The 26,790-nt window shown below is 36.5% G+C and overlaps 1 protein-coding gene across 2 annotated transcripts in view; it reads left to right on the plus strand.

The window, feature by feature from the left end:
- Positions 1–26,790, plus strand: part of THSD7B (thrombospondin type 1 domain containing 7B) — a 1,583,569-nt gene that overhangs the window by 1,517,917 nt on the left and 38,862 nt on the right. For both annotated transcript variants that reach the window (XM_045479666.1, XM_045479668.1), the window contains 3 exons: positions 21,799–21,940; positions 23,942–24,057; positions 26,225–26,342. In XM_045479666.1, coding sequence (XP_045335622.1) covers positions 21,799–21,940; positions 23,942–24,057; positions 26,225–26,342 — 376 coding nt within the window. The remainder of the gene's footprint in view (positions 1–21,798; positions 21,941–23,941; positions 24,058–26,224; positions 26,343–26,790) is intronic.

Genomic DNA, 26,790 nt, shown 5'->3' on the forward strand with positions numbered 1-26,790 from the left:
TATTTTAATTTTTTAACTCGAGTTGGAAGTTATTTATTGCGCCACCATTACAATACTAGAGAATCTGAATTTGACTATATATTTACTCTGCTGGTGACTTTGATACATTCATATGTTTTCATGTTTTGTGTTGAACTTTCAAAATTCTTTTTGTCTTTAACTTTTTGACAATTTTTTATGTGTCTTGATGTAATTCTTTTTGGGTTCAACCATTGGTGATATTTGAGCTAGGAATCAAAATGTTCTTTTTCTCCTCACATTTGAGAAGTTTTCACCCACTATTTTTAAAATAAGCTTTCTGTCCCTCTCTCTTCCTCTCTTTCTGGGATTCCTATAACACGTATATTGAATCTTTTGATGCTGTCTCATAAGTACCATAGACTGTCTTAACTTTTTCATTCATATTTCATTTTGTTCCTCTGGTTAATTTCAAGTGACTTGTCCTCAAGTTCACTGATTGTTCCTTCTGCTTTGTCAAGTCTGCCGTTGAAACTATTGAATTTTTCAGCTCAGTCATTATATTCTTCAGCTTTAGGATTTTTGTGTGTGGTTTAGTGTGTGTGTGTGTGTGTGTGTGTGCACACGCATGTATGTATGCACGTGTGTGTGTGTGTGTGTGAGAAAGAGAGAATTTATATTCCTTTATTGAACTTCCCATTTTGTTCGTGCACTGTTTGCGAATATTTGTTTTATTGTCTATCTGTGCATTTGTTGAACTTAAGAGGATTATTCTGAATTATTATTCTGAATTTTCTGTAGACAGTTCATTGATCTACATTTCTTTTAGAATTGGTTATTGGATCTATATTAGTTGCCTTTGGTGGTGTCATGTTTATCAGGTTATTCTTTATGATCCTTGCATTGGATCTACATTTGAGAACTACAATTGGAACTACAATTGAGGAAGCTACCTCCTCTTGCAGCATTTACAGTTTGCCTTCAGCAGCAATAGACCTTTTCCTTTCAGCTTAGTTTGTTGTTCTGAATGAGTTAACTGGTAATGTCTGTGGCAGGTAAGACTTACTGTTGTGGCCTTTAGTTGGGTAGGGTCGTTGCCCATGCTTTGAGATTGGGGTTGTGCTGACTGGGCTCCACATTCAAATGGGACCACTCACTGGCTCACTAATGAAGCAAGGCTGATGGTTGAGTTCCACCATTAGGTGGGGCCACTACCTGGGTTCTGCAATCACCTCTGGTTGGACAGGGTTGTAGGGTGTGTTCCATGATAGGACAGTGCCATTTGTTGTCCTCCATAACTGGGCAGCATTACTAACTGGGCTCCTTGCCTGAGTGAGACCACAAGCTGTGCTCAGCAATCAGACTGGGCTGTAGTATGTATTCTTTTGCCAGATGAGGCTGTAAGTTGAGCTCCACAGTGGGACACCAATGTAGGCTGGGCACTGAGGCTTTCCATAGTCATTGTTAGCCTCCCTGCTCAGGCAGGACTAGCAGCTCTCCTCAACCATTGTGTGGGGCTGCAAGCTTGGTCTTTTACCCAGGCTAGCCATTGGATGAGCTTCATGCCTAATCAAGGTCTCTTTCAAGGCTTTCTGGGTAAGTGGGGCTAGAAACTATGCTCATCAGTTGGGAAGGGCTGCTGACTTGCTTTATTATCCAGCTGAAGCTGTAAAATGGGCTCCATCACCAGGATGACCTATTGGCTGGGGGACCCAAACCAGATAGAACTACTCACCCAGTTCCTTGGCCAAAGGGGGCTGCCAGCTCAGTAATGCACATAGCCAAAGCCACTGGCTAGCATCTCTGCTTGAGCATCATTGCCAGCAGAAACATGTTTTCATGAGCCATGTGCTGTTTTTTCTGGTTCTTGCCTCTGTTCTCTTATCTCTAGATAATCCACTGTGGTCTAGTTTGCTGATTCCCTGCAGTGATTCCCATGAGGCAAAACCTAAGTTGGCCTTCTGAGAAGCATTCTGTAGCAATGGGAAAGCATTCTGTAACCTTGGGTTCTCTTTTCCCTAGTGGAGAAACAGTAGGCCCAAGGTAACTTTCTGGATGCAATGCTGTGTCAGCCTGGGGGAGAGGCAGTGCAGCCAAAGGGAAACCATTCCTCTTATCTTCTAATGATTTTTTTCTGTGTTTTTGTTTCTGTGGTCCAGGGCATGCTTCACCCTAACCCCTAGTTTTAGGATTTTGCAAAGGCATCTCGTCTATGGATAGTTGCTGGTTGATATTTCTCTGAAGGGGGACTGAAATCAGGAACCACCTATTCCACTGTCTTGCTGATATCACTTTCCTATTTTTATTACTGATTTAAAGAAGCTCTTTATATATTCTGGATATAAGTCCTTTGTCAGAAACATGCATTATGAATATTTTTTTCAACCTTTATCTTTTTACCTTCATTAAAGTGGGTTATTTTGTGTTGTTTTGGTAAAAGTTGTTAGTTTTGATGTTGTCTAGTTTATTCTCTTTTGTGCTTGATATCTATTTTGTCTTGTTTGATAAATCTTTATCTAACCCAAGGCCATAAAAACATTCTATATTTTCTCCTAAAAGCTTTATAGGTTTAGTTTTCACATTTAGATCTATGGTCCCTGTTTAAAAACAAAACAAAACAAAAATTTGTGTAACATGTTTTAGAAGTGTATTAGTTTTAGTTATTCCAAAGTTGAATCATGTGCCAATAATTCAGTGTGAGTGATTTATTAAGAAAATATTCCTAGGAGAAACCAAAAAGGTAATGGTGAAGTGGAATTGAAAAAGGAAAGAAGCCAATTGGCCATCTCAAATGAAGTCCCCAACTCAGCCTCATCTCCAAAATAGCTCTAGAACATGATTATACCACAGAATTGTCCCTTCTTGAGGCTAAGGAAGTGGCCTTACATCCCCTGCCACTAGTTACTCGCCAGTTATAGGCTGACTTTTAGGGAGTTGGGGAATAGTCATGATTTTCCTTAGAGTTTTAGAATTACTGTAAGTTTCCAGGGACAGTCCTCTTAGAGTCTTAGGTGTAAGTCACTAGCAGCAAATCATGTACAAATGGAGAAAAGCATACCCAGAGTACCTATTCCATTGGTTTATTTATCCACACACCAGTATCACACTGTCTTAATTACTATATATTTAAAGTAGTGATTAAAACTTGGTAATATAAATATTCCAATTTTTGTAATTCTTCAATTGTCATAGTGATTCTGTGTCTTTTGCGTGTCCATATAAATTTTTAAAATTTTTTTAACATTTATTTATTTTTGAGAGACAGAGAGACAGAGCATGACAGGGGCGGGGGCAGAGAGAGAGGGAGACACAGAATCTGAAGCAGGCTTTAGGCTCTGAGCTTTCAGCACAGAGCCCGATGCAGGCTCAAACTTACAGATGGTGAGTTCATGACCTGAGCCAAAGTCGGATGCTTAACCAACTGAGCCAGCCAAGTGCCCCCGTCCATATAAATTTTAGAAATAAAGTGACAATTTCTTCTAACAATTCTGCTGTGCTTTTGATATTGCATGGAATCTGTAGATCAATTTGGGAAGGACTGACATGGGACTCATAGTCTTTTAATCAATGATTATGGCATATCTTCCCATTTTTAAGATTTTTAAATTTCATTCAATAATGTTTTATAGTTCTCAATATAGAGGTTTTGCATGTTAATTCTATTTTCACATTTTTATGTTACTATAAATGAAATTGTTATTTTTACTTTCCCATTGTTGATGACTAATGTACAGATATTCATTAACTTTTAAATATTAAACATATGAAATTACTAAATTCACTAGTGTTAAAAATACTCTTTCTGTAGGAAATAAGTATTTCCCCACTTCATGAGCCTCCTTTACTTATTATATTTCATCACTGTATCATGGCCTCCAAAATTCAAGTACTCCTCTTTGCTCCATTTTCTAGACTTCATTCCAAAATTATGAGATTGTAAGAAAATATGAAAATGCTATATCTGCTCCTTTTATTTGTCAATCTATCCATTCTCTCCTTTCTGTACCTATATTCTCAGAGAAATTAGTATGAGAAGATTGTCATGGTGGGTTTCACATGTCATAGGTACAGCATCGGGCCAGCCGAGCAGTCCTAAAGCAGACACACCCTAACAACCAAGAGATAAATACATTCTCAAATGGGTCAGAGCGGTGTAATATACAAAAATGTTTCCTGATTCCTAGTACTTTTGTTGTCTTGTTTGTATAATTTCAAATCAATTTGTTTAGCTTAAAACTTTTTCAAATATTAATCCAGAACAATTTAATGATTTACTACATTGGCTTGGAAGTACTTGACTTTCACTTTAAAACAGAATGAGGGACACCTGGGTGGCTCAGTAGGTCGGCTCAGGTCATGATCTCTTGGTCCTTGAGTTCCAGCCCCATGTCAGGCTCTGTGCTGACAGCTCAGAGCCTGGTTCCTGCTTCAGATTCTGTGTCTCCTTTTCTCTCTGCCCCTCCCCCTCATGCTCTCTCTCTCTCTCTCTCTCTCTCTCTCTCTGTGTCAAAAATAAAACAAAACAAAAAACCAGAATGAACTGTCTTTTATATATAGCCTACAGTATTTTTTGCTGATTGTCCTTTAGGGGGAATCTAATTTTAAAAATATATTTGTGTGTGTGTATGTGTTTCTATGTATACACATACATACATTTCTATATGTGGCAATGAAAATAGATATATCTATAGATATAGATCCATCATGAATGACTTATCAGTCATATAAAACATTTAAAAATAATTACATTTATTAAAACTGCTTTAGCTGAAGTTTATATCGGATGCCTATTTAATATTTTAATTATTAAATATTGAATATAAGCATTAGGGAGCTTATACATTGCTTAGTACTTTTGCAGATCTATATCACATTGTTCTAATCTTAAAAAAATTCAGATCTCAGTGAAGAGAAAAAAGGTATTACATGAGTGGCAAAAACACAGAGCAATACAAAATAGTTAAATATATGTTAGCATTTAAATCTTATTTGGGGATCATGAGAGTGAGCTATTTGAAATCCCGAGAGTAAGATATCTTACTTAAAAGTAAGCTATCTTGCAATCATGATGAGCACATAGAAGGTCACTGAACACAGACAAAGAGCATGAGTACATACTGGTTGATACAGCATCTTCTAAGAGCAGAAGCTGTCTTACTTGGAGTAGACTGTAGCTGTTAACAAATTGAGGGGATTCAGTTAAATGAGAACCAAGAACAAAGGTCTTAAATGGTGCATTAACAAATTACTTTTGAATTGGCAGCATATAGAATTAGTATGTGTTTTGGTAACTGCATACCTCCTAAAAACATCCATTATAGATATTCCCTTAATTATATTTCATTTAGTTGTGTGTTCAAACATCATCTTCTGGTTACTCATACAAGCAGATAAATCTTCTGAAACCAAAATCTTATATCGTAGTTAAACATACTCTGATCAAGTATCAGACAGTTCTAACTATATCTCAACTTGTATTTATCTTACATTGAAATAAAATGAATTGACTTCAATCAGATTCATCAAAGTATATACAAATTTAGTTAATGTGAGAGTTGTGCTCTGAGTCTCTAAGATGTATAGTTTATTTTCCTTCTTCCTTCTCTGTTTCCTAGTTCTCCTTCTCCTCCTTTCTTCCTCTTCAAAACTGATAGTAATGTGTAGTACTTTCTATGGTCCAGTAACAGTGGATTGATTAGTACATTTAGTCCTCTGTTACTATATATTATACTTTATTTGTACATGTTTGAAATAGGTTAATAAATCAAGGTGATTTTGTATAAATTCCAGAGATGTGGATGCTAGAGGATGTGACTTTCTGTAGACACAATAGAAGGGTAGAGTAATATTTAAGATTTACTCATTATTTTCATGAATATGTAAATAAAACTATATGGTATTTCACAAAAAAGAATATTTTGAAACTAGTATGCCTGGTATCCCAGGGTCCAAAATCCATGAGTATGAAGTAATGTGATGGTTATTTTGAAATTTTGTAAGATTAGTATATTGGAAGTAGCCAATATTAGGGGGTAATGTAAGAGTAAATCTCAGCGCAAGTTTGAAAAATTTAGATATAGTGGGAACTGTAAAAATAAGGTAAAATTTAAGATACAATGATAGATATTGTCACTCTGATTATTCTACATGTGTAGCATATGTGCACACACACACAGTCACCAAAGAAAATATTAAGACAGTAAAACTAAGTTCTTCAGAATGTGTTGATGAGTGCCAAGGAAGTCTAAAGTAAAAGAAATATTATAATTCCACACTTTCACATATCTGATCTCACAAGCAAACTATGAGGGATTTGTAGCAGATATGGTCATGTCTATATTGTAAATGAGGATACAAGGTTAAGTAGTTTTTCCCAGGGCACAACAGTTAGCAATGGTCCTAGTAGTTACAAAAAGTTTTTCTGATTCTTTCTTTGAGTAAAGGTTAAACTTTGAGGTGGATTTTTATTTTTATGTTTTTAATATAATTTATTGACCAATTGGTTTCATACAACACCCAGTGCTCCATTCCAACAAGTGCCCTCTTCAATGCCCATCATCCACTTTCCTAAATAAAGTATAATTTAGTGCTTTTATTTTCATGAATAAATAAAGCTCTTTGCCCTCTTCTCTGTTCTTCCCTACATAGACTTTTACTTTGCCAGAGAAGTAGTAATGGGAATGACTGTTAATATAATACACCCTTTATTCTCTTTGATAATGACCCTTAGTTTGAAAGAAATGGGCTGAAATTTTTGTTGGGCAACTTTTTGCAACATCAAGCAACAAACTACTGTTGCCATGGACAATTACGTGATACATGGAAATAGATTGCTGTATATGATCTCAGTCATAATAGCATTTGGAATAATGGAATTCTACCTATATTCTCAAACAGCTATAAAATTGATGATTCCCTGACTTTAAAAGAGTCTTAGACCTTGGAACTCTCCAATGTCCATCTGGCCTCAGGGCATGGTCTTCCAGGGTTTGGAAACAAGTTTCTTTGTGTTCAAAATGCATCAGCTGTACAAGCTAGCTGTCAAAGTCATTTACTAATTTAAGAAAGTCCAGTGCAAAAGCAGGGGGGAAATTGTTTTCTGAAAAGGCAGTGGCATCTGTAGATAACTTATCACTACAATAGAATTTATCTGGGAATCTAGACCTTGGAAGAGTTGGCTTCTAGTTCACTTAAATATTTGCTTAATGATAAGGAATGACTTGACCAATGGCCAAAAGATACAGAACATATAGTTAGAGAAACTGAGGCATCATCAGGAACAAAAGACATAAAGTCAATGAAAGAAATTTATAAAAGAAAAATATTCTGTACATGGAGTGTTCTGAATTAAGACCTGCAAAGAGTACATGACTGTGGCAATTCCAGGTTAATTATTTTAAATTGGGGCTATACTGTTGACTGGTAAGAGATTGACCGTTGGGATTATAAACAGTGTGTATTTAGAGGTATAGTCCTCACTTTATACATCCATATATATATATATATATATATATATATACATATATCATATATATACATATGGATATGTATACACATATGGATACACGCATATATATATATATATATATATATATATATATATATATATATACACACATCATTGTTATTTAGACAACTACGCCTAGGGATTCCTGAGAGAAATAAATTATAAAAACATATGAAAGTCCTTGGTGATTTAGGATGGGGCTCCCTCTTCCTACATCCCTCACTCCCTCTCATCCTGTTCCTGTCTCCTCTTTCCCCCCTTTTTCTTCACCTCTATCTCCAAGCTATATGCATGCATATGTTTTTATTAAAAAAAACAGAAAGGCTCAGAATATTATTTTTGTCTTGACACAGGTAGATTGCAAATTAGACCTATGACCTGGTAGTCCACCAGATGGTACATTCTCTGGTCAGTAGCCAAATATGCTAAAAGATCCTCAGAACTTTGAAATACATCCCTCTGCTACATCTGACAAACCTACAATATGAGACCAGGAAAAAAAGATGAGTTTCTTTTTCATGCATTAGCAAAATTTCAGCAAGGAAGGTAGGTTCTTTATCACTCAGGACCCAAAAAACTTTGTTAGTCTACATGTTTTGCCATACGTTCCAGAACTATTCACTAATTCACAGAATAAAGTGTTTACAGGATAGCTAGTGAACATTTACATTGGCTTATACAGTAAGTTAGGATATGAGCATTTATTAGACAGTTATAACTGCTCGAAACCCACTAGAGATGCATTCACTTTAGTTTAAGGGTTGCACATTTCCCTATAAATGGCTTGTTGTGAATAATGTAAATGTGCATCCCTGAGAATAAATTAAATACATTTCCTGCTATTGGTAATGTGTTAGAACAGTTGTGCCATAAATCACTTGAGCAGCATTTATAGATTACTATACTCTATCTAGGCCAAGCTTGTAAATATCTGTGTAACTCATAATTCAATGATTTGCAACCCACTAAAGAAAACCTTAGAGATTTTTCTCTTGTTTTTTTTTTCTTCCCTCTCATATGATAGCAATAAACATCTCCCTCAAAGATATTCATTTTGAATGCTTTTATAAAGCTTAACTTTTTAATAGAAGCTAGAGGATTTAATGCATAACAAGAAGCATCAACCATAAGCCTATGGAGTGACTCTAACAGCTCATAGGTGGGTCTTCACTCATGTATCCTTTTGCCCTTCCCTACCAAGGCATCATTCCTGGAAGACTCAGCAATTCTCTGCAGGCTTGTGGCCACAGGAAGTGATCATTTTCCAAAGCCTTCAGGCTTCCTTTGTGCTCTGTTTTCTCCCTACTTCATCTCTACTCGCCTCCTCCCTCCTCCTACTTCTTCTCCCTCCTCCTACACACACACACACACACACACACACACACATGCACACACACACACACACGCACACAATCATGTAGGAAACAAGCAGACACATTTTGTCTACTCCTAACTCCATCAATTTCATTAGAACTTAGGACACATCAGAAGCAAAATAGGCATTCAGCTTTTTTGGAAATAATATAGACCATAGGTTTCCATGTATTCTTGGGATCACTCTACAAAGTAAAAGAAAATTCAAAACAAAACAAACAAAAGTAAATAAAAACAAATCCAGTGTTTCTCTATGCTAGGTATTTTGTATGTATTACATCTTTTAATGCTTATAGAATAGCATGATTAGCCCCCTTATATTAGCGAGGAAAGTGAAAGGTTTAGAAGACTTATAATATCTGGGTTGCAGGGTCCAGAGTCAAAATTGAGCCTAATTCAAAAGCTAGCATCTGTATTCTTTCAGCCTGACCTATTTCTCCATAACTTTAGCAAGAGATTCTTGTCTTATGAAAATTGGTCATGTCTATTGAATATAATGCTCTGGAATTTTGTTCCTATGAACTCTGTTTGAGTTTCTAAAGTTACAGTAGTCTTTTCTGTCCCACATTTACCTATATTGCGTTCTTTTGCCTCTTTCTGGTTGCATTGGACTTCTAGCCTAAGGGAACACCATACTTCTTCAGGGAATACACTCCAAATTATACTTTATACATCTGAGTGTTTGTCAATAGGGAGTGAATAAATCTGGTGAGTTCTGTTATGTCACTCCTGTGTACCTACCATCCCCAAAGACTCTGCTTCAGCAGTCATCAGCCCTCCTCATGCTCACTGGCTCACATTCCAGTGTCTGACTGTCATCTATTTTGTGCTCTGCCAATTTTCAATTTGTTTCTGGTGGCACTTGATTGAGTGGCTCCAACCTTTGGGTAATTGGTGATGAGTTGGAACTTGATGGCTCTTAGTTTTCATTTAGATGATGCTTTACTGAATCAATTTCTGCCTCTTGGCACAGTCCAGTATGAACCCCTCCCCTCACCAGAGTGCCCTCTCTGTTCACAGAATGCTTTTTGTTCTTCAGAGTGCTCTCAAACTTATTTTATTATCTTCGTTGTGAATTATATGGGGTAAATTTATGAGTGAAAAAATAGACATGGAGAATTGCCTTTTATTTCTAGAGGCAATGGCTGTTGTTTGTTAAGGCAGCAGGGCTTCTGTCAATGCTCCTTTTGTAATCACAATATGCAAAAATAGGTTCCCAAAATCTCTAACTCTTTATATAGGATAGTTTTGACATAAGAACATCCAGATCATTGAACAGTGTACTTGGAAGATTTCAACCACCCATATAATGTATAATGGGCTATGAAAGCTAATCGGCCACTATTATAATAATAAAATTATTCTTCTTGTTATTGACATATTGGTTAAACATTATTTATAAAGTAGGTATATAAAGATAATACTTGATGCAGTTCTTGAAATCCAAGAAGATAACAAAAGTGATATCAAGATTCTGGTTTCTGTCCTTTGTATTATACTATGTGGCTATGACAGGTTGTTGACACTATTTGATGCTATGTTTACTAATCTATAAAAGTGAGTATAATAATTACTCATTAGAATATCAAATATGATTTTATTGGGATTACAAGTACATCAAAAATTAATAATATTGAAAAATTTAAACCATCACAGTCAGAGCCCAAGTTTACTTGTAATATTTCTAATTGCTGAGCTTTCTGCCAGTGGAGTTTTCTCTAAGAAGTCTGAAAAGAGTGACTATTTTAACTTTTGAAATAGTGAAATATAAAATTTAATTTTTTGAAACGACTCATTTGCTCTCTTTGATCTATGAAGAGCTGTCTTTTGTGTCAATGATATTTCAGTATTATGATGGCTATTATTAAAACTTTAGTATCCAACTACTGTGTATTAATGGCTTTTAACTCAGGTTTGTGATCTATATTCCATTTTACTTGTGATTTTGATTTCATCCCAAATGTCGGTTTCATGTCCAAGTAGAAAAGGCCAGATTTTTACTTTGAATTTTAAACATGTGTTTACCATATGTGAAGGTTACCCTATGAGTCCGCCTCTGCAACATTTCAATCCCTCAAGTTGGTAAGATAGAATGTGAAAATATATTTACCCCTATGACACACTATAGCATTGATTGCCAGGGGAACTCTCCATAAAATGGCATGTCTGATCAGAGAGATATCTTGGTGATTTTTATACATACTTCAAATTTTTAAAAATTACATGTTGCTCTCCAAATCTTAACCTCCTTTCCATTTTGGTTATAGTATCCATATTACCTAGAAAACTATCTGTGAATAATTTTATGTGACCTATGTTTTCTTAAAGGATATATGGTTAAATTAGATTTACCTTATCTCACTAGTATTCCTTAGTTCTTCATATGTGTCTGTAGATTTTTTTTTAAGTTTTAAGATAGTACACTTATATGGGAGAAATAGAAAAATGGTAATTCTGAAATTGCAAATGAAAATACTATGGGTTCTTTTACCTTCAAATTATTTTATAATTGCAGATTGTATAGAGACCAAATTATGAACGCCCCCCCCTCCCGATTATTTTTCCTGTTTCAGAAGACCCTCAGATAAAATGGATTTCAATTTGGTTGCATATCTTTTTCTCTAGATAGTAAATGCCATGTTGAAATGCAAATGCTAAGTATACAAAAGTGTTGAGTAAACATTTATAGGAAATAAATTTGAGATTTTTTAAAAACCCAAATACATTGTATTCTCTTTCCTTCCCATTTCTCTTCTTAGGACTGGCACTTTGAGAAAGCTATTTAACCTGAATAAATCAGGAAAATTAAAATAATTATGCACAACTTAGAAGTTATAGTAAGGATAATACATGTAAATAATTTAGCACAGTTTCTAGCATGTAAGTACAAAAATAAATTGAAATACTCTTTATTGGACTAATATTAAGTGCCTCCTAGATGATGAATGCTGTTAGACATTGGGATATAATGATCCCTCAAGCAAGCTACAGTCTAATGAGGAATGCAAAATATTTCTAATCAATTTCAACAGAGTAGTAGCCGTTAAAAGAGAAAAAACAAAAGTTGTCATGTCAGCATATATTGGCCCACTTTTTCACAGCTGGAAGAATCTCTGAAGTTTTCTAGGCAGAAAATATACATCTGGAAACCTAAGACGAGTAATAATTAGTTAGGCAAAGTGGAGTAGAGGAGTGATGGAGGGAGGAAAAAAAAACAGGAAAGGAAACATTCCGTGTGAGCAAAAACCTACAGCAATGAGGTGCCTATAAAGAATGAGCCCAGATCAGCTTCTCATGTGGGTGTACTCTGTATTGTTAGCCCCACGTATAGAATTTTGATAACACTCTTCTTCTTCTGGTGGATCAAGTGGTTTTGGCTAAAAAATGATAAGATTGTCCTGAGAGGAAAGAGACCCAAGGATCTTTGGAGGGAAAGGTTAGGCAAAAGTAGAGAGTGAGATCTTAGACTCATTCTAGGTGCATTGTTTAGCCCCTCTGATTTATGGTGGGGACTGGGATTAGATGGGGTACAGACATTAAAACAGATAACACAAAACTGACTCTCTTTTAGTCTTCAGAGGTCGGAAGAGGGGCCCAGCACTCTTGCACTGCTGGCAGACACAACACTCTGTCCTGACATTCTCATTACAGACAGTGTCCTGGGGTCCAACGCACACCAGGAACCCAGCTGCAGTTTATTGCTAATTTTGGCTTGGTTTTTAAATTTGTTTCTTGAGTGGATGAGGCTTAGAGTGAAGAAAAAGAAATAAGCATCATAGGGAAATTAAAGAAGAGAAGGACCGGAGGGGTCGGGGGTGGGGCAAGGGGAAGGACAGAGAGTTTGAAGATAAGAGTTTGTTTGCCCTCAGTTCACATAGCAGTTGTCACCTAGGGATCCTCTAGGTGGTATATAGTTACTTATGACTTCGTGTTTCATTTATATTTTTTTTTCACAAGCACTTCCTAAATATCAGTGTGCCAGTGCCATTTATAATTCTGCTATTGAAAAAAAAATTCCAAATAATTTCAAATTTACAGAAAATTCACACCGTCAGGTTTTAAGTTTGCCTCATATACTTTATCTTTCCCTGCCTCATACACACAGACATGCACCTCTTTCCCTCTCCACATGAACACACATATATACATATATGTGAAAAAATAATGGTGTGTGTGTGTGTGTGTGTGTGTGTTTATACGGTCTTTTTTGTGAACCACTTGAGCATGTGTTGAAGGCAACATGCCCTTTATTCCCTTACTATTGGCCATTCAGTATGTGTTTCCTAAGCATAAGGATATTCTCTAACATAATCACAGCATAGTTAACAAATTCAGGAAATTTATCATCGACAGTACTTGCAACTAATCTTTGGGCCATATTCCCAAATTCTCAATGGTCCCAGTAATTCCTTTTCTAGCATTTATAGTCCTTTGATTACAGGATCCAGACCATAATGCATTTACTGATTCTATCCCTTTGGTCTCTTCAGTCTCTTTCTTTCATGACTTGGACATTTTTGAAGAATGTAGGCCTTTATTTTAGGCTCTGTTTGGTCATTGTTCTTTCTTCATTCCCAAGCCCCAATAATAATATGAACACGGTATACCACTTATAATATATAAATAGTGATTGGATAGGACATACATCATTCATTTGTTACAAGGCCTCTGATTGGATTATAAATTTGTACCTTCACAACTCCTTAGTGTCATAAAATACCAAGCAGAAGGACTACGTGGGGATGTCCCGGACTATTATAAAATCTTTACCCAAACATCTTAGCTAAGCAAAAATCCCCAGATATTTATGTGTCATCCCAACTTCCTCCTCACATTAGGGCAGTAAAGCTTTACCAGGAACGTTATTTCATGTTGATGATATGATAGCTTTTGCCCCTGCTCTTGTCAGTTTCATTACACTGAGACATGTGGCCCTCCTCTTTCCAATTAACTCTCTAAATACGATGAGTCAGTCCCTAGCCTATGAGCATCTTTTATGAACTGTGGTCTCCTCAAAGGCTGGCAGTAAGTCTTGTTCACTGTCCCATCCCTACATTGACTCCCCCACACCTCAGACTGTGACTTACTTTGCTTTTGGCTTAGTTGATAAAGTTCCTTGTGTCTGTTGTCTCTCTCTCTTTTTCCATTTCTAATGACTACTGTACATACTAAATGCTTTCCAGGTTAAAATAAATGGCAGTCACAATAACCACAGTCACTAAACAACTCTCTTAGACATTGTTGTACCCACTGTCCCCACCTCAACCTACTCCACAAGTACCACTACTTTACAGTAGCAGAACAGTTGAAGATACTGAAGAGCAAATTAGCCCTCTCCTGGCTTGAGCACCTACTATGTTGTTACATTCTGTGGATTTTAATTTCATCATCTGTAAAAATAAGGATATTAAAATACACCTAGATCGGTAGCAGGTTGAAAGGCTTTTTGAGCTAATCCCCATGGAATGTCTACCACAGTGCTAGGCATGTGTTTATACTCTAAAATGTTACCTGTTGCTATTGGGGGTTTTAGGCATCCAGATTATGTTTTGGTCTCCACTGTTATTACCCTTTTAATATCTCAAAGGACAAACAAAAGCTATAGAGGTTTTTCTGCTATACATAGGATTGTATGTCTTGTTCAACCCCTCAATTGTGGGGTAAAGTACAGAGAGAAACAGAACCCATCACTGTAGGGCCCAAGAATCCAACTTCTGCCCCTTCTGACTGACTAGTAACTTTAGTTTACAGTATTTTCATTTCTGATCAGTTTTGCTATGATGTCATAGTAAACATTCCTTTTTGCATGCAATTTTTTAGCTGTGAAAAATACATTAATAAGAGTTCACTGCACTTGCAAAATCCACAGCTCTGATAATTCAGAAAGCTTACATTCATTAATCTCATTAAACTCATTAAGCATCCCAAAGCCACTTCAGTGGTAGAGGTTAGAAATACATGCGATTATTTCATTTATTTTGAAAATGAAAAACTTCAGGGGTTCATACTGATGAACTATAGGAGTTCATTTAAATTCTCCATTAAATATATATCTCCTTTTTTTTCTATTCTGAGAATCCACTTTTTCAAGGACATTGGCAATAAAAGTGATCGTAATTACACATTTGCTTTGATCCATGTAACAGAAAACATTCCCAGAATAACAATATTCCAGCTACCAACACAAGTACTTTAAAATGTTCATTTTTTTTCAAAGGTTCTTCTCATTTGTTTTTACGTTTGAATTTTATCTATATCTTATAAATTTTACATGTAAAGTTGACTCACCACAAGTCTTTAATGTCATCTCAGCCCTTCTGGTTGTGTAAACTTCAGTGTCCCCTAAATTCCTAAGTTACGACTCCTGGAAACACTATTCCTTGAGTTCTCGCATGTTAACAGTTTATGCATTGTCTTTTAATTGAAAATCAGCTTTGCTGAATCTAAAATCCTTGAATCATTTTTGTGTGTTTCTTTGTTTTCTTTGTGCATCTTTCAAATAGCTGGTATGTTTTCCTGTCAAAAAGTCTCATGACCAGTTTGATTTTATTTCCTTTATAAACCATCTAGTACCATCTAGTCTTGTCCAATACTCATAGAATATTTCCTTCTTTTTCTTTAAAGCTTAATACTTCTACCAGGATATGTCTCAGTATTAGTTATTCTGAGATACCCTTTCAATAAGTAGTTGAGTCTTTTTTTTTTTAAGTTTTTTTGAATCTTCTTCAGTTCTGCTTTGTTGTTTAGGTTTTCTTCTTCATAAAATCTTATATGCATGTGGCATCTGTATTGCCTCACTTTTCTAATTGCTAGTTTTTCTCAAATTATTTTATCTCATTCTTTTATCTCTATGTTCTTTTATCTCATTTTTCTCCACTTTTTTTTCTTGGACAAAAAAATGATAATTTTTTTTTTAATTTTTTTCCACGTTTTTATTTATTTTTGGGACAGAGAGAGACAGAGCATGAACGGGGGAGGGGCAGAGAGAGAGGGAGACACAGAATCGGAAACGGGCTCCAGGCTCTGAGCCATTAGCCCAGAGCCCTATGCGGGGCTCGAACTCACGGACTGCGAGATCGTGACCTGGCTGAAGTCGGACGCTTAACCGACTGCGCCACCCAGGCGCCCCAATGATAATTTTTTAATGTTTATTTATTTTTTAGAGAGAGAGAGAGAGAGCACAAGCAGGGGAGGGGCAGAGAGAGAGAGAGCAAGAGAGACAGAATCCAAAGCAGGCACCAGTCTCCAAACTGTCAGCACAGAGCCCCACGTGGGGCTCGACCTATGAGATCATGACCTGAGCCAAAGTTGGATGTTTAACCAATTAAGCCAATCAGGTGTCCCAAAATGGTATTTTTTTATTCTTGTATTTCTCCTAGTTTCATCTTCATTTCTGAAAATGCTTTTTCTTTTATTTCTATTTACTGAGTTCTGTCACTAAATGTCTGTGTCTAATTCTTATTTATGTTGTTCTTTCATATCTGTGCCAGTTTTGAAATTCTAATTTGTTTCCTTTGAAGTAGTAGTTTGCATGCATGTCTGTTTTTCATGCATGTCTTTCTACTGTACTTTCTTATCTATGGGAACACTATTTTGACCTTTATTACCTTTTTTCATAATACTGTTGTTTGGGATTTGAATTTGATCATTTTCTTTGCTTATTTTTTTGTGTGTGAAACAAGTTTTGTGAACTTTTGGGGGGGAGTGTATTTGAGGATTGCTTTTTTCTAATTTCATTTTCATGGTCCAGGGCACGTTCATTCTTTCCCTCTTTTGTTTTTAGTGTTCGGAACTATAGCAACTTACTATGTGAGATTTACTGGATCCTGTTTCCTTCCCTCTTTGTTTATTGGTCCTTTCTTTTCCTTTATTGGTAGTTTCCCTATTTTGCTCCCTTAGGAAACTCTTCTCATCCACTTCTCTTCAGTGCAGGGAACTATTTTGGAAGGGAGTTTTGGCTTGTTAATACATCAATGCCCAAAATCTCTCCATGAACCCCTTTCTAGCCACCTGCTTCTGGAATGTACAAAATCCTCCTATGCTCAGGTTTAGTTTTCCATTTTGGTGTTCTTGTGTATGGCAGATGCCTCATTGTACCTTTTGCTTTCCACTATTGGATGCTGATGTCACACAGGTCCTATAACTTCAGTCACTGGTCCCCATATGTTCATAGTTTGTCTTTGCTCTGTCTTTGCTTTGTCTTTGCTCTGTCTTTGCTCTTCTTGCACTGGAATATCCAAAGATTTTTTTTCACTTCTGTAACCATCTTCTCAGAATCTTTGAGAATATTTTTAAGCATGAGAGGCATAAATAAAAATTCTTCAGGCCCAGATTTTTCTCCTGTAGAGGTCTTCTCGACCTTTGAGAATCAGAGTTTATTTTTTTTTAATTCCAGTATAATTAATATACAGTGTTATATCAGTTTCAAGTGTATAATATAGTGATTCAACAATTCTATACATTACTCTGTGCTCATCACAAAAACAAAAACAAAATTAAGCTACTGGGACTATACCAAAGTAAAAAGCTTTTGCACAGTGAAGGAAACCATCAGTAAAACAAAAAGATGACCTACTAAATGAGGGAAGATATTTGCAAACAATGTATCTGATAAGGGTTAATATTCAAAATATATAAGGGACTTATACAACTCAACACCAAAAAAAAATACAATTTAAAAATGGGCAGAAGACATAAACAGTTTTCCAAAGAACACATACAAATGGCCAAAAGACACACAAAAATGCTCAACATCACTAATCATCAGGGAAATGCAAATCAAAGTCACAATGTAGTATCACTTCACACCTGCAGAAGGGCTGAAATCAAAAACACAAACAAATGTTGGCGAGGACGTGGGGAAAGAGGATCAGGATTTAATTTCATTAAAAATCTCCTTACAAAGCATTGCAGGGGTATTTTGCGAATTGTTTTACCCCATTTTTCCAAATAAGAAAACTTAAGTTAAAAGCATTATATATCCAGTTCTGCCTCATGAGAGAGATGGAAAGAAACAGCAGAGCTACTGTCAGTAGGGCTAATCAACAAAATGAGGGAGAAACCATCTCACAATAATCAGATAAAGCCTGTAGCAGAATAAAAGCGTTCATTTTTCTGTCTCTGGTGGGAGTTGACAAGGCTAGACTTTGTTCCTGCTCATCTCCATGTAAGAAATATACTGAGTTACTTAAGTTTACAAGTACCTGGATTTAAGTGAAGTTTTTTCAAATTGTGTTTGTTAATAATTAAGTGTTAGAGGGATGCCTACGTAGCTCAATGAGTTAAGCGTCTGACTCCTGATTTTGGCTCTGGTCATGGTGTCACGCTTCCTGAGTTCAAGCCCTGTGTTGCTCTGCTCTGACAGTTGGAGCCTGCTTGGGATCATCTCTCTCCCTCTATCTCTTTCCTTCCCTGCTCACGCTGTCTCTCTCTCAAAAAAAAAAAAATTAATTAATAAACTTAAAAAATAATTAGGTGTTAGAAAAATATCAAATTATACATTTTTATCTGGATTTCTTTAAAATACCTGAATTAACGGTCATCTTTTATGTGGTGAATCAAAACTCATTTACTGATATGTTTTATTAATGAGAGATGCTATTATTTTAGGAAATGTCAACTAGATTTTCTGGAAAATGTATGATAATTAGAAGATTACATTCTCTTTTTATTAGATATGCAAATCTTTGTGGAATCCTTACATTCAGGAAATATGATCATAGTCCAGTTTGTCTTCTAATGGCAGCTTACAAATATACAGTATTATTGCCCAGGAAGAACCAAATTATCCTATACAACAAATATTTATTATTTACCTTCTTTATTCCAGACATAGAAAAAGCTTTTCAGTGTCCAAGAAAATTAAGATATGGACTCTCTTCAAATAGTCCATGGGAAAGAATGCACACACATTGATACATGTACATATACAGTGGAAATGTTTAAAAATGAGATTATTCCATTTTTATGGGTGCAAGGGAGTCATTGGTGGCTCTCCCATAGGATATCTGATTTAATTTTGACAGATGAATACAAATATTCAGGTCAGGCCCAAAGGTAAAGGCCCTTTTGCTAGAGAGAACAAAAGGTGGGAAAGCACAATGTCATAAGGAAGGATTGAACTTTAAGATAAGTGCTGGTTTTCAAAGGTAATAAGTTAGAAAATCCAGTCTTATAAAGGGGGCTTATTTACTAGAGACTAACTGGTTCTTACTGGTCATCTCTTTCCCTAGCAAGTAAACTTTAGCTATATAACCTTGATCTTTACAATAAAACTGGCCCAAAGTTGACTTTGGGTTAGTTATCCACACAACACTTTCTCAACTTCGTTTAGGAAACCAACAATATGTCATTGCATAAATACTCTAGAGGAGAGGAGATTCAGGTTTGTATTTGAGGAGTCTTGGTCCAATAAAGAAATCATCCAGACATAAGCCTCCTTTACCATTCTTTTTTTCTGAGCTCTACTTCCAGCTCCTTTGTGACTAAGTCATTATTTCATAACCTTCCTATAAATAGCTAATAGAAAGAAATAAGGAGAGAACACTAACATACCTATCACTTCTTAGCAGTGCCAGGGCAGTTTTTCTTTTTAAGTAGAACATAAAAATATTGCCTAAGGTTAGGTTGGATTGTGTTTGTGGATTCCCCTCACCCATACTTTCCCCTTTGTCTGTTTCTATGGATAGAGAATTAGTAGGAGAGTTAGATGCAGTGTTGGTTTTCAATATATTAATTTCTAGAAAGTATTTATGGAAGTCTACATGATTATGAATTATGGGTTAGGCTTAACTGAATATTTCAAAACCACATCCCACCTAACTAAAGATTGATATACTGTGAGCTCTGAGGGAGAAAATTCTTAAATATCATCAAATTACACCATGCCCCAATCCACTTTTCTCACCCAAGTTTAAATAAGCAAAGATCTATCGTATATAAGTAAATTGTTCAAGGTGACATAATTTGTGTGTGTGTTATTATCTCGTTTGCTTTATTTGATGGTGTAGACTAAACAGGTACATAAGTTCTAACACTTATTCATTTGGTTCCAACATTGATTTTTTAGAAGGTAGAAAATCGGTAAAACAGTAATCAGGGGTATCTACCTAGATACCTTCATTTTTCTTTCATTGGCAAATCATTTAACTTCTTATTCCTTCTTATGAGAACAAACAATCAAATTAATTGGTGAACTAGTAATAAATTATTGGTAAACATTTATCATGGGATTCACTTGCTGATAATTAAGTATAATTACCTGGTTTTGATGGCCCTTCTTTATCATTTAGAGATAATTTGATATAATTAAAATGTAAAATTAGTTTAAAAGTATTGACAGATCATCCAACTAGAAAGTTACATGGATAAAAAAGTGTGTTTCAATGGCTCCAAACATTTAAAATTAGAAGAAAAGTGGGGTGCCTGGGGGGCTCAGTCAGTTAAGTATCTGACTTTGGCTCAGGTCATGATCTCATAGCTTGTGAATTAGAGCCCTGCATCGGGCTCTGTATTGACAGCTCAGAGCCTGGAGCCTGCTTCGGATTCTGTGTTTCCCTCTCTCTCTCCCCTCCCTCCCCCCGCCCACTCGTGCTCTGTCTCTCAAAAATAAACCTTAAAAAAAAAATTAAAAATAAGTAAAAATAAAATTTTGTATCATTTTTCTGCATATTTCAGTGTAATCCAACCTTATCATTTTGATTAATAGCCAACATTCAGTTCATAGGTTGTGTTCTTGCTATAATATCTGAAAAAGTAAAAGGAATAAAAATAATTAAAACATCCAATATAGAAATGATGATTTGGTAACCTTAATTCAGAGACTTTTGTTTCTCTTGTGGTTTAGGCATCTATGTGCCTCTTCAGATTTGGGGGTTTGAATTGTGTAGTTGTGACCATATTTAATGGTATTTATTGAACAAGATTTTTAGAGATTGATATGGGAAGTAGAAACCATAATGTATCATGGCTTCAAGCAGTTTATAAAAAAAAGGAAGGAGCCAAGGGAATAAAGAAATCATGGCATTATTATAAGGACAGGTGTAGTATAGAAGTATATGTGTATGTATATATGTTCAGAAACAAATCCTATAGAGTAATTCCTGAGCATGGGGGGAAATTTGCTCAGGGAGGAGGAAAATAATTTATCTTTATTGAAAGAGTATCAATGATGAAGCCTTGATTAGTGTTCTGAAGGGAAAGGATAGGATTTTAGACAGTTGAAAGATGATTCCAGTAGGTGGAACTTGAAGGTTCACCATGGCTAGAAAAGTTGGATGAAATGTGGCAGGCGGGTTTACTGACTCAAGGGCATTATATGACTTGAGGCTGTAAGAGGACCCATGGACAAAGTGATATTCGCAGGAGGTCACATTTTTACATTCATTTTGTTTAAAGGGCAATATGATGTGTAGTGGCTCATCCCCTGTGGATCAAACAGCCTCCCAAATATGAGGGAAGTTCTGGTGTATTGGCAATCTTGATTTTATAATTCTCTGTATATACCTGTTCCAGGGTCTTAACAATTATTTTCTCATTAAGATTTTCTGCATGGTTATTTCTGTTGGGCTATCTGAGGGCACGGGGACATTGTCTTCCTTTTCTCATCCATTGAAACATTCAAGAATGCATTTTATCTTTTGCTATGTGGCAGGCTATTTGAGAGTACAGAGTGTGTTTAATTGAAGAAAATAATCTCTATGTGCCTAATTCCACGTGGAAGACAGAAATGTAGCCTTCACCATAACCTAGAAAAGGAGTTGTTAGGTGCAAAAAAACAAAATACCAATTTATAGTGAATTACAAAATAGTTTTATTTTCTCAGTATTATATTTAACACTCTCAGTTGTCTCTTCCCTGTAGTTGTTACACAAGTGCTTACATGTACACAGATAACCATACATGATTTGCCACCTAACTATGGGTCCATTCTAACTCTGTCTGCTCTTTGATTTTCACAGTCCTGTGATCCCCACTCAACACAGAGAAGAACCCGCCACCTGCTAAGGCCCTCACTGAATTCAAGGTCATGTGCTGAAGACTCGCAAGTGCGGCCTTGCCTCCTCAATGAAAATTGCTTCCAGTTCCAGTACAATCTAACAGGTACGGTTGAAACCCACAACCATTCTATTTTCCCTGAACACATTGACTAATGGGAGAGAGAGAGAGTGTGTGTGTGTGTGTGTGTGTGTGTGTGTGTCTTCATTCTTGGGATTCAGGACTGACAGTAGAATGTGAGAGTGTATTGCACGCAAGGCCGAGGCTTTGATGTTTCCAGTGTCCCTTCACAGAAAGAAATGCCCGCACTTGGCATGTAGCTTCAGCAAGGCCACCTGGAATCTCCAAATTCCGAGATGCTTCAAAAGACTTGGCAAAGTTCCAGAAAAGAGCTGAATTAAGCCTTGATAACCACAATAACAAAAATACACAGCAGGGGATAATTTACCACTTAGGGAAGAACGTAGTCATGCTGTCATAGAATTTAGCTCTTTCATGGCCTTTTTTATTTCAAGAAATTCGAGCTTGTGGTGTACTTGCGCAATGGGTCTCAATAGGATAAATTGTAGTTCTGAGTGGACAGGGATACTTTAGAGGCACTGGGAATCCCTCCGCCTCATTTTTCAGCCACTGCTCAGGATTCTCTTGTGTCTCATACCACAGACTGTTTAGTTACATTGATTTGCTGCCTGCCATTCCCAAAAGGAGCAGACATGCAAAATGCCACAAAATGTGGAACCATGTTAAGTCTCGGCACTGAATTCAGTACTGACAGCCAAACCACCACAGGCCTGCCGAGGCAAAGTAATAGTCTCTTCTGAAACAAATTCCCCACTGAGGTCACAGTGGCACTATGATATTTCTCACATAGAAAACTTCATAATGAATTCTGGGGGGTGGGGTGGGGCAGTCTGATTGTCTTTATTGGTGAAAGATGACTTAATGTATTTGCCCTATTTATTTAGTTAAAGGTGCTTCAGATCTTTGATTTTTATAGTAATTTTTCAGAAATAAGTGAAATTTGCTTTACTGGAAGAGCATGTCTTTAAAATACTGATTTTACTATGCATTGGTTTACTATTCCCGTTAAACTCATACGTAGGTCATTTATCAAACATGGGAAGTGTCCTTAAAGAGGTTCTTGATGTATATCATCAAAGACCATTCTTTCTAATCACACCAAAAGTAAGAGTTGGTTTTTGTTTTTGTTTTTGTTTTTTTAAGAATCAGATTAATTATGGCATAATTTATTCAGACTCCCAGTTGTCTAGTTTGCAATGCAACTATCCAGATCTTTAAAACCTTCTCTCCTGGGGGCACCTGGGTGGCTCAGTGGGTTGAGCATCTGACTTCGGCTTAGGTCATGATCTCACAGTTTGTGGGCTCGAGCCCTGCATTGGGTTCTGTGCTGACAGCTCAGTGCCTGGAGCTTGCTTCGGATTCTGTGCCTCCCCCTCTCTCTGTCCCTCCGCTGCTCACACTCTGCCTCTTTCTCTCAAAAGTAATTAAAAAAAATTTTAAAAAAATGAATGAATGAATAAATAAAACCTTCTCTCCTGAGACAATAATTTGAAAAAAATTAGATTTTCTGTAACATTCATGTAGTTCTGAGGTACCTCTCTTTCCTTTCTCAGGCAAGTGTCTTAAGACACTTAAGCTCCACTGTACCAACTTTACCAAATGGTTTAGATGACTGGATTTGTTCCTTGAAAATAGTTTCGGGTTACATTAAGCAATAGCATCATCTCTGGGTTCCTTTTCTATCAGTTATCCCCCAGCAAACAGATGATTCGAAACTAGTTTTCCTTTACCATCCTTGTTGGTGTCTTTCCTTTCCTCTTCAGCACAACAGTGACACGGTCTCCAACAAACCATCTGTCTTTTTACTTTCAGAAAGCAAACTTAGGAAGGTAACTCACTTTGATTTGGTTGTTTACTTGTTTTGCAGTAAAAGAATTGCATGGTGCTTTTTGAAGCCACCTGGAAGTTATTTTGGGATTAGGTGTATGCTATCCTGCCTCACCAATGCAAATAATCAAAGGTTTGTTGTATTTTGCTCACATGACCATAATTCTGAAACTCAGTGTGGTGATCCTATACCTGTAGAGTGGAGCACATGCCAGCTGAATGAAAATGCCACCTGCGGACAAGGTATCAGGACCCGCCTTCTGAGCTGTGTACGCAGCGATGGCAAGCCAGTTGGCGTGGACCAGTGTGAGCAGGTAATTGGTTTGTATTTGTATCTCGAGCTAGGGGCTTTGGCTTTTTTGTTGGTTTTGGTTTTGGTTTGGTTTGTTGTTGTTGTTGTTTTTTGTTTGTTTGTTTGTAATATTAGTCTACCGTCTTGACGCTTGGTATAAATGACAAACTCTGATTCCTTCTTGCCAAACTAGGGCTCAGTTGTAACTAGTATAGCACAGTTATACCTCACTAGTTTGAACTTAGTCAAAATGACCAGGAAAGGTTATTTTGCACTGAGGAAATGGGTTGATTAAAAAATTATTTGTATTACTTCCAGAACTTACATAGATGTACATGCTAACAAACTATTCATATCAGGTGACTATAATATTTAGATATGATTCTGTATTAGGCAGGTGATTCATTTGCATGTATGATAAACACCGTGCCTTGCACATAAGATGAACACTGACACTTGCTATTAGAATATACTCCTAATTTGCTTAGCAAAGCCTTGCTAGATAAATAGCACAGTTGTACTTTTCTTCTCAATCTAAGTTAAAATGCCTCCCTACAAAGTGCCAGTTAGTGAGTTCCGAATTTTTGTAATGTTACTGTTCCTTTTTTTCCTGTGATGAACTGTATAGTTTGGACAAACGCTGTAGTCAAAGCTGTTCCAAGTAAGTTGCATTTCCTCCCCAACGTCAAAGTGAAAATCACTATGGGGACAGTTTAATAGAAATAAGAATGACCCTATGCTGTCACACTAGAAGAATCACCAACATAGTTTTTAGAATTGAAAATTCCAAACCTTGGAAATTGAAAACACAGGGTCAGTGAACTCATATTTCCACAGAAGCTTCCTTCACAAATTGGCTAATGAAAATTGGTACCATTTCTCCTAAGATAGGTGGAGTCCACAAGTGAAATTAGAATCAAAACTAAACTTTGTTCACCTGTCCTGACTTAAGTATTATCCTATCAAGTATTAAAACATGGCTCTCTTAACTAACAGTATAGCCATAGACACATAACAACTTTGAGACAGGCCATCTGATGAACATCCCATTTGGTGAAACTGTAAAACTGGCCAATATGGGGCAAAGTTCTGTCCACCATGTGTCAGCGATTTATTTTAACATTTCATTGAATCTGCCTCTGTAGAAGTCTGCAGGAAAAATAAATGGCCAACCTGCAGCAACTCCAAACAAGTTGAAAATGTTACATTTGGTACGTGTAATGATTTTTTTCTTTTGATACAAAGTAAGATATGAACTATTCATTAATAGAAAAATCAGTTTCCAAATACCGTAAGTTAAACAAATATTTAAAGAATATTAAAGAAGTCCCAAACTATTAACCTATCTGGAATATCCATACATCTCAAATGGATCATAGATCCTATATGGTAATTTCTCTTTTGCCCATGCAGCATGTAATCATGCTAAAATCATTAATTTTAATTTGGTGTGGACATTGCTAACATTTAACATGTGTTCAATGTCAGAGTTTTCCTAAATAAGCACATGGTGTATGATTTCTGTAGTGGAATTTTTCATTATTCTTTCAGTGTTTCTTAGATGATTTATTCTCTCACTAAGATCTCTTCTAGCTTGGCCATTACAAAAAGCAATAGATTTTGCCTAGATGCTGGTTTCAGAGACGACAAGAGAGAAATAAACCAAAGCACCAACTTTTCCCATGATTAAGAGTATGGTTATGTTTTCAACCTAATTGATCTTTTTAATGAGCATAGTTGTTGATTTTGTTTTTATCCTTATTATTTTTTTAGCCTAGATAGCTGTTAATTTTGAGCTCTCTATGTGCTGTTGACCCATCCAGAAGTGCAAGGTACCTGAATTTAAAACTGAGGCATCCTCCTGATTCTGTGTTTGCTAAGCAAGGACAGATTTCTGTGGCATCTAACTGCCTACTCTCCCAGAACACTAATTGCAGGTCTATTCTAGAGTTGTGGTTCTCATAAAAATAAATTTGGGCCAATATATTTCTCATTTGTGATGTAAGGACAACCATTTTCTGTGACTCCCACCAATTTCTATAAGAGAGGATATTTTTCCCTGCAAAGATGTAGAAAGATTATTATTGTAGCATAAAGGGTATAGAATAGTCTTTCCCATGAAAGGATAGTGATTTATTTTGACAGTGATATGATTCTTCAATAAAATCATACTTTATTTCCATCTACAGCGTAACTTGGAGAAGCCCCAGAGAATGAGCATTCACTGCCTGGTGGAATGTGTAGTCAACTGTCAGCTCTCAGGGTGGACAGCTTGGACAGAATGTTCAAAGACTTGTGGCCATGGAGGTACTTGGTTTCCCTATGTTTGTTTCCAGTAAACAGTTTGGCTTTTATAAAAATTTTTAAATGTTTTTATTTTTGAGAGAGAGACAGAGCACGAGTAGGGGAGGGACAGAGAGAGAGGGAGACACAGAATCTGAAGCAGGCTCTAGACTCTGAGCTGTCAGCACAGAGCCTGATACCAGGCTCTAACCCATGAACTGCAAGATCATGACCTGAGCCAAAGTTGATGCTCAACCCACTGAGCCACCCAGGCACACCCAGACAGTTTTGTTTTTAAATGTCTTTCTGGGGGTGCCTGGGTGGCTCAGTCAGTTAAGCGTCTGACTCTTAATTTCGGCTCAGGTCATGATCTCATGGTTCGTGAGATTGAGCCCTGCATCAGACTCTACGCTGACAGTGTGGAGCCTGCTTGGGATTGTCTCTCTGCATCTCTGTCTGCATATCTCTCTCC

The sequence above is a fragment of the Leopardus geoffroyi genome, chromosome C1, assembly GCF_018350155.1.
Source record: "Leopardus geoffroyi isolate Oge1 chromosome C1, O.geoffroyi_Oge1_pat1.0, whole genome shotgun sequence".
NCBI classification, from domain to species: domain Eukaryota; kingdom Metazoa; phylum Chordata; class Mammalia; order Carnivora; family Felidae; genus Leopardus; species Leopardus geoffroyi.